The following is a 9,556-nucleotide window of genomic DNA, read 5'->3' on the forward strand; positions in this document are numbered from 1 at the left end:
AGTGACTATTGTGCATCTTGCTTTTTGGGTAGGCTAAAGTGTGTATAAGTAATTCCCACATGTTTATTTCTATACAGATTCATATATCTCATTGTTTTCTCTTTCAAGTAGATGTGTTTTTGAAAGTTACATGTAGATTGTTCTACAAAGAAAGTTTTTTGCTCTATTTTCTGAAATCAGTTTTTGCCTGTGATCATCTAATCCATACTAAAGAAACATGAGTTTTTGCCTAAAATTTTTCTAAATGTCATTGACCACAGAACTATTCATGTTTCCAGCCTTCTCTCTTATGTCCTGAAAGGAAATGTTCCAAAATCAGTTAGCAAGTGAATATAAATATTCCAACAATGTGATTACAAAGCAGGGCCAGAAACCATGATTTTCTGTAGTTGGAAACAAAATCACTCAATAATCTAACCTGAGAACATCCAGCCTGTATCAAAAGGCTGTGAAGGGGTGTGGGCATCAGTACTGCGTGGGCCTGTACAGGTTGAGCTGCCTACAGGGCAAAATATGCCCTGTCATTTGACAGTGACCTTCAAGTTTTATAATATAATACCTAACTGTGTTGTATAAAGCAAATAAATCCATGTTGAAATGAGGAGATTAAGCTTATACTTGTGCCCACCCAGGTAGCAAAAACATTGTGGCCAGAGAATATTAATTCTGACATTTTATTTGTGTATTTCTGTGATTCATTATGGGGCTCACAAGACTGCTGCTTTACAGGACAGCTTCTTAACCCTGCACTCCAAGATCTAATTATATTAGGTTTTGTGAAGTCTTATCAGCTTTACTCTTTGTATTTGTGAAATTGACTGTCTTATAGATAGTTGGTAATTAGGGTGGTCTCCATTAGCATGATCCCACACACCCAGCAAGCCTAATGCCAAGTCTTATCCTACACATTTAGTCATCACAGGAGGTGAGCTAGCTGTCCCATCTCAGGCCCCACCCCTGATACTGTGGCTCATTCCTCCTATCTCCCCACCTCTGGTTTGAATTCCCATGGCTCGGTTTTCCTGCCACTACAACACAAGTTCTGCATAGCCTGGATCAGAACCTCAGACAGACAGCTCTCCCTACCTCCCACTTTTCCAATCGTCAAACCTTCCTGGAAAAATTATGCATTGATCATGTGGCCCAGTTCCTTCCCAAGCTCTGAGGTACTAGAACATTCTTCCCATCCCAGGTTGCCCAGCCTTCTTTTTCTCCTTATTTCTGTATTTCCTGACTTACCAACTTCAGAGAGCTCTTCTTAGCTAATTGGAAGAGAGATGCAGAGTTCTGACTCACTTGCCATGTTGCTGGACACTCTTGTGGCCTTTGCAGCACACCTCAAGTGGTTACTGCATCTGAGAACAGCAAATCTTTTGCCAATGGCTGCCTATACAGTTCAGCAAAGTGAATAGGTGATTTTTAAAAACTAGCTTATAACTAAAGTATGTTTTTTTTTTTTCATTTTTACCTGAATTCGCCCAATTGCCTTTAGTATAATGTAGGTAGTTCTGAGGGCTCAAGCCTTGGTGGTAAAAATCCTTAGCCTGGGGCTGGGGCTATGGCTCAGTGGTAGAACACTTGCCTAGCATGTGTGAGGCACTGTAATTAATTCTCATCACCACATAAAAATAAATGAATAAAATTAAGTATTTTGTCCATCTACAACTAAAAATATTTTTAAAAATCCCTGGCCTGCATTGGAAGCCTTGGCACTGGTGTTTTGCTAGTTGGATGTTCAGACTTGACCAAGTCCTTAAATTTCAAGCATTGGTTCCTTCTTACATAAAGAATCTTCATCACAAGTGCCCAGGGATGGCCCAGGTAATGAAGCAAGTGACATGTGAAAGTATACTTTATTCTTGGTTTCCTTTTGGGTTATAACTTCCTAAAAGGCAGGGATCATGATTAACTCACTCAAACTCTCTTATTTTTTATCACATGCCCCCTGAAGCTAAATAGGTGGTTATAGTAAGTTTTTTTCCCCTAACATAAGTTAAATTCTCTGCTTATTTTCTAGGTCAATGCTGGTCCACTAGCATATGCACGAGCCTTCTTAGATGACACAAACACAAAACGATACCCTGACAATAAAGTGAAGTTGCTGAAGGAAGTTTTCAGGTAAGCATACTAAAAATGTCTTTTTCTTCTCGAGGATTGATCATTTCTGTGCTCACTGAAGAAAGAGTTGCCACCCTATGTCCCCTACATGGCTTTGCCTCCCTCTCTGCCCGTTTCAGGCAATTTGTGGAAGCTTGCGGCCAAGCCTTAGCAGTAAATGAACGTCTGATTAAAGAAGACCAGTTAGAGTATCAGGAAGAAATGAAGGCCAACTACAGGGAAATGGCAAAGGAGCTTTCTGAAATCATGCATGAGCAGGTAAGTGGCTCAGAGCTCTCATTGAGGGAATGTGTATTCACGAGATCTCAGATGCGTCCTGTGAAGAGCTAAGCCTTCCAGTATCTTCCCAGAGTTTTAGTATCTGAAGAAAAATGTAACCTACCACACTCCTGCTCCTGTGGTCCTAGGTTACTTAGGAAACAGCTAACAGATTGCCCATCTGTTACTACCTAACCACCAGGGAGAGCAGCACCTACCTCCTTCTTGTTTTTAGAGATGCCACATTTCATGAAGTTTGCCTCTCCCCACAGTAATCTAGCCTTGAGAACTCACATCCATGCTGTCCTTACAACTATCTTTACACACTCAATCTTTTGAAAGAACAGGACTTACCAGCCTGGTTTAAGGAATTATCTATTGCACTAAATTACTTACATCGCTTAAAAATACATAGTGATTCCATTTTTTGTCCATTGACCACTGACCTGGTGTCCCAGAGGGTTCTTCATAGGTACTTCCCGTATGTTCCTTATCATCATGGGCCTTGTTCCTGATTGTATTCCTCTGTCTCCTTCCTATATGAATTATTTTTGTGGTCCCAGTGGTCATCAGAGGAGACATCTGATCCAAGTACTAAGCAAACATCAGAGAGCAGCATCCACATTCATACGTGCCACTGTCCTAGTCTTTATACTTAGTGTTAGCTTCTTGAGCCCCATAGGTGGTTTTGTCTGTTCCCTACTTTATTGTCTGTGGGTCTTGCAGAATAGAAGCCAGGGCCCTTTGAGTCAGTTATCCTATTACATGATGGTTTCCCACTTACTAGATATGCTCAAACAGTGTCTCTTTCTGCAATTAGTAGAAAACTAATTTCAGTATTTGAACTTTAACTCACTTGCTTTTTTTCTCCTCCATGCTAACACCTCAGATGGGATGGTAATGTCACTTTTAAATTTTTTTTTTTGATAAACTAACTCACTTAACCTGACTCACATAAGATTATTGCTGAGTTTGAGCAGCTGCAGACATTGTAGAGTGCATGTGCAAAGGAAAGCCGCCCTCATCTGGGCACTTAAAAAGTGGAAAAAATGCAAGGGGATGGAGCTCAGTGGTAGAAGTCTTATCCAGCATGCTCAAGGCTGTGGGTTAGATCCCCAGCACCAAAAAAAGAAAAAAAAATGAAATAAGTAAATGATGTGTAAATAATTAAATAGAAGGAGAAGGTCTAATGGGAACCTGTTTATGGAGAAAACTTTTCATGGAACCTCTAGATTCCCACAAAATGCAGAGCTCAATCAGTGGGTGCCAGCGTTCAGCACTAGAAAAGATGGAAATAGGAAGAAATTATAGGCTGAGACTGTTAAACTCCAAGATCATATGGACGTTAGTTGCAGTGATATTGCTCTCCACTGTACCTTGAACTTCCCGTTGTGTCAACAACTGTGAAGATTAAACCCTTGGAACACTTAAGCAAATGGGTTGTGGACTGGAGCAGTCGCTTCAGTTGCCTCAAGAGGAGCCTCTCTGAGGGCCTGTTATTGAGTCCCCGCCTGGCTAGAGGCCTACACCCAGCTTCCTTCCTGGAGACAAAGGCTGTGAAAAGATGCATGTTCAGGTCAGAGAGCAGCCAATCTCTTACCCAAGAGGGAAATCCGTAAGACCTTAAGGAGATAGGAGAGAAGCATAAATGGTTCGAAATTCATTTCAAAAGGCTCTGTCAAGGAACAAGGTTAGGTCATGTCCCAATCAAGTTGTAAGCTAGACCTCAAGTCATCTTAAGATATGATGAGTCTAGAGTGCTCTTCATTTACTCACTGGTAAAAACAATAAAACATGTTGCTCTTGTCTTTCTCTTTAAAATCTTGATCTGAAAATGACCACTTACTAGATATGATCAGTCAGTCTCTCTGCAAACTGCCAAAGCCACTAACAGTAGTGGAGTGACTGTAGGGTGGCAAGTTCTGCATGTTGGTCTGAAATGCAGTTTTGAGAAATGTTCGGGGATCAACTTTTGATTGTGTCGTTTCTGTGCCTTGAGATTTGCCCCCTGGAGGAGAAGACAAGCGTTTTGCCGAATTCCCTTCACATCTTCAACGCCATCAGCGGAACTCCAACAAGCACAATGGTTCACGGGTTGACCAGCTCGTCCTCAGTTGTGTGACTTCGGCTCATGGACCACATATGGGGACTTGCTTTGTCATTTGCAAACTCAGGATGATTTCCAAAGCTAATCACTGGGAAGACCGAGCACAGGGAGAAGCCATGGGGAACAGTAGAGAAAGGGAATGGTATTTCATAGCAGATTTTCTAAAGAGTGGGAAAAGGGTGCACATATTTTTTTAAATTTCACTGGCAATATTTAGAATTTTCCTTTTGTCTTAACAGAGATGTGTGGTGGACACTCTTAAGCTGGAGTTGGATTTTATTCTTCCGTACAGAGTAGTATTAAAATAAATGTCCTAAAGAAAAACAGTGTTCTGAAATGTGGATGGCAGGGGCAGCAGCACTGAAACTGAGGCAGGGGCCTTACGTCTCTAGGCTGAGCTGGAAAATCTTGAAGATACTATTTTTTCCTGTGGCACATTCAGGTTGAATACAAGAACTATTTTTGTGACTAGTTTTGATGACCTAAGGAAACTGACCATTGTCATTTTTGTACCAGTGAACAAGGAGATTTAGTGCTTTTATACTATTCCTTGCATTTAAAACATGTGAATGCTTAAGAAACTATGTGAGCTTAAAGTTAGTCAAACAGTTTAGAACCAAAGGCCTGTACTAACAAACATAACTATGCTAAAAAGTAAAACTAGTACAGCATACCACTATGTACATACAGTTTGTTAATACAGCCTCGGCATTCTGTACATATATGTGTTACATTTCTACATTTTTAATACATCTGCTTCTGCATTAAGTTTAATTGTGACAAAGTTGTGCTGTTCTTAGTATATGCAATACATTTGACTTTACTGTTTTATTATTGTATATAAAAAAGTGCAATATGGAGATGTACACAGTCTTTGCTATATTAGGTTTATAAACTATTAAAAATGTCATCCTTTTGCCAAAATGGTGGAATATGTGATTGGTAAATCATAAATTCTGTGGTGAATGGGGGTATAATTTAAAGTTTTCACCATGTTATATTTTCTTTTAAGACATTAATTTAGTAATTTTATATTTGGTAAAATAAAGGTTTTTAGTTTTATTTAACTGGATCACTGCCCTGCTGTAATTACACATTCTGTACCACATCTGTATTAAAAATAACATTGCTGATTTTCCAATAATGAACACTGGGTATTTATTGTTTGACAGTCCTAAGGGGAGCAGGATATTGAAATATTTCAGGGTGTGAAATAACGTGGTATCTGAAATTTTCTTTAATATTTTTAAGGAAAATTACTAGAGGATGGGTAGATAAAACAAGATTGACAAAATGATGGTAATTGTTGGTGCTGAATCTGGGTGAATGGAAAATCAGAACACCACTTTCTCTGCTTTTGTGGAGGTTTCCATGATTCAGATTCCAAGAAGCAGGTTCAGAGGACTTGGGTGAATGCTTTGTTGACCCATCATCTGGCTCCAAATTGGACCAGTTACTCTCAAGTACCCATGGACACCTTTTACTGTGGCCTTGCCTCTTCACCTGTAGCAAGGCTTCCATCTTACCCTCTCCCTTACTTGCTTTTGAGGCAAATGCTCTGGAATGAGGTGGTTGTTTATCCCAATGATTCATAGCAACTACATGTACATACTGCACACTAGGCCCCCCATCATCCCACTGCACCGGGTCATCACTGGCTCAGATTGCAGGTGCTGCTCCTGCCTCTGGAGTGCCCAGTGGCCCCAGTAGACAAATCCATTCATTATTATTTAGTCTCCTATAGTTCCAGTGATGGAAAGGAAACTTTCCACAAGGAATGAAATGGTCATTTTTCTACCAAAGGATTAAGAAGACTCTTTCTATATAACCAGTTGAGGAAAGATAGCCTGTGGTGCTGTGTACCTCCTGAGCACCTGATAACCTAGGATCTCGTGGCATCTGAAACAGTCTCCATTTATCAGTGGTCAGGGAAGAGGTCTTGAAGAAGAGATGGTAAAGGGTCATGGCCCCTGACCAGAGTCCACAGCCCATTCATTAGTTCATTCAGAAAAGTCTCAGTGTAGGTTTATGCTGAGTCCTTGACATCCCAGCCCAGTGTGATAAACCTTGACTCAAACACTGTCAGGAGTGGGTTTAAGAGTCTGTCACTGAACTGAATTTCCTAGTCATAAACACCTTATTTAGGAGCCATAAAATTCAAGTCTTCTTGTAGTAAGCTAAATGGCAGTCTAGAAAGAGTCCATGGTAGATAAGATGAGGTCTGGAAGGTGGAGAAAAGGACCATCTCAATGGTGAACATGGAAGCCCCAGCAGAGCTGAAGGGAAGGTGAGGCCTGTGTATGTGCCTGGGGAGTGCCAGCCTTCCTCTGCTGCTGCCATGCAGAGAGGAGAGTGCAGAGGGGTGGGGCACCCGCTGTCACCCTGCTCTGAGACACATTTACCAATCAAAAACCTCAGTTCATGCACAGAATTTTAGTTTCCACATGAAGTTACACATTAATATGGCAGTTTCTTAGAAAAAATAATCTGGCTATCAGTACATTTTGGAGTTTTTCACATATACTCTACCTATTATTTTTGTAATTGAAAGAATGTACATGAAATTTATAATTTTTATAAATATTACCAAATTTGTATTCTGAATATCACTCTTTAGTAATATAAAGACTTATATTCTTGAATATTTTTATAGCTACATAGCACTCTACCATGTATGATAGTTTATATAAATGGTCTCCTGATGGAATCAATTTTTAATGGAGTTTCTACACTGAAGAACTCTGTTATATGATGAAACAATTTCCTATGGTTGTTTTTTTCTCATCCATAAGTTACCTTTCAATTTTTCGGAACCACTGTAAGCCCACAGCTCAATGTCACTGGCTACATGTGCATTATGTGCAGCCGTCACCACCATCCATTCCCACAAATTTGTCATCAGAAACAGAAACTCTGTCCCCATTAAACACTTTCTTCATATTTACCCTTTCGAACACTGTTTTGAGGTAACTATGGAGTTCAAACCCTAGTTAGTGCCTTGTCAGAGTATTAACATGGATAGAGCCAGTCTCTGCCATGACAGGCATCTGCTCAGAGTAGATATGAAAAATTGAAAGGTAACTTATGGATAGAAAAAAACAATCAGAGAATTGTTTAATCTTACAACAGAGTTCTTCAGTGTAAAAAGTCCATTAAAAACTTGATTTCCATCAGGAGGTTATTTATATAAACTTCAGTACAACCACACATGCAGTACTATATAAGCTATAAAAAAGAATTAAGAATATCTCTTTATACTACTATAGAGTGATACTAGTAATGTTAAAAAGTCTCTAACAGCTTTATTGATATATAATTCTTATTAAAAACTACAGCCATTTAATGTATACAATTTGATGAGTTCAGACATAAGCACACACCCGTGGTAGCCTATGCTCAAGGTAATAAACATGATAAAACACACCCATCACCTCCAGTAGTTTCCTTGTGTCCTTTTTTTTTTTTTTTTCAGGGTAGGAATGCTTAACATGAGCTCTACCCTCTTAAATTTTTAAGTGCACAATACTGTGTGGTTAACTATAGGCAAAAAAAAAAATCATCATCATTAAAATTTAGAGGGGAAATTATATATAGGGGACAAGGTTATAAGGTAAACGTCCAATTTAATTTGTTTTATAATTTGGCTTTAGAAGCATGTGAATACAGTCAACCTTCCATATCCAGGATTTCTACTCGAGTAGATTCAACCAGCTTCTGATTGAAAATGGTGTAAATGTTATGGTTTGGGTATGGAATGTCCCTGAAGTCTCATTTGAAGGCTTGGTCTCCAAAGCAGCAATGTTCAGAGGTGGGATTTCAGGAAATGTTTGGATTATGAGGGCACTAACCCTGTGAAAGGGTTAGTTAATCTTGACTGAATAGACAATGAGAGGTACAGGAGACTATAGGAGAGGGGACTTATTTAGAGGAGGTGGGTCACTGGGGGTGTGCCCTGGAAGGGTTTATCTTGTCCCTGGCCCCTTGCTCACTCGCGGACTCTCTGCTTCCCAGCTGCCAGGAGCTGAGCAGCTTTCCTCCACCACGACCATTACCATCATGTTCTGCCTCCCCACAGCCCAAAGCAATGGAGCCAGCCAACCATGGATTGAAACCTCTGAAACTGTGAGCCAAAACCAATCTTTGAGGGTCAGGGTTGTGGCTCAGTGGTAGAACACTTGCCTATTATGTGTAAGGCACTGGGTTCTATCCCTGGCACCACATAAAAAAATAAATAAATAAACGTATTGTGTCCATCTCCAAAAAAAAAAAACAAAAAACACTTTGCTGCTCTAAGTTGTTCTTGTGAGGTATTTTGGTCATAGGGTGTTTGTGTAAACACTATACCATTTTATGTAAGGTATTGAAGGATTCACAGATTTTGGTATTTGGGGGTGGGGTTCCTAGAACCAATGACCCATGGGACAACTTAATTATTAATTTAATAATTACATAATTATTAAGATGGATTTTTATTTATTTCTTACATACATGACATTAGTGGAATGCATTACATTCATAATTATCCATTCACAGCACGATTTTTCGGAACTGTATATAAAGTAGAATTGTAATGCGAAAATAAATAAATAAATAAAATTTTTGATTCCTAAAAATCGAAAGCACAATGAAATAAATGAACCCCTAGTCATATATCAATTTGGTGACATAAATACAGAATGGAATTATTTCAAACAACTTTGAAATACAGGAACTTCTTAGTGGCATGTACTCTAAGGATAAAAGGGGTGACAATAAATAAATAATTGATAAACTAAAACTATTGCTAGTATTATTTTGTTTGAGGAAACATTGTACTGTTTTGTGAAATTGCATTGTTATTCTGAAACTGTTGTGTGTTTTTTACTGAAGAAAGTAAATTGGGAACCAAGTTTTTGAGACAGGAGAAAAAAAGAGATAGATCTATAAGAACAAAGGGATTAAATTAAAACCATTTAGTTCTGAATTTGATATGGAGATATCACTTTGAACTCATGATATAGTTTATCTTAAACACACACAGCTTCCTAACTAGGTTCACAGCCTAAAAATAGTGACCAGCCCCATAGCCAATAA

At 39.1% G+C, this 9,556-nt stretch overlaps 1 protein-coding gene across 21 annotated transcripts in view; it reads left to right on the plus strand.

Annotated features, from left to right (window-relative positions):
• The window catches only part of Dock9 (dedicator of cytokinesis 9), a 280,827-nt gene extending 275,196 nt beyond the window's left edge, over nucleotides 1-5,631 (plus strand). For all 21 annotated transcript variants that reach the window (XM_046454796.2, XM_046454805.2, XM_058582766.1 and 18 more), the window contains 3 exons: nucleotides 2,018-2,118; nucleotides 2,238-2,376; nucleotides 4,376-5,631. In XM_046454796.2, coding sequence (XP_046310752.1) covers nucleotides 2,018-2,118; nucleotides 2,238-2,376; nucleotides 4,376-4,498 — 363 coding nt within the window. In that variant the 3' untranslated portion in view covers nucleotides 4,499-5,631. The remainder of the gene's footprint in view (nucleotides 1-2,017; nucleotides 2,119-2,237; nucleotides 2,377-4,375) is intronic.
• Nucleotides 5,632-9,556: the final 3,925 nt, after the last annotated feature.

Source organism: Marmota monax, unplaced genomic scaffold (assembly GCF_021218885.2).
Source record: "Marmota monax isolate L192 unplaced genomic scaffold, Marmota_monax_Labrador192_F-V1.1 WCK01_AAM20220418_F8-fsc00026, whole genome shotgun sequence".
Lineage (NCBI taxonomy): Eukaryota > Metazoa > Chordata > Mammalia > Rodentia > Sciuridae > Marmota > Marmota monax.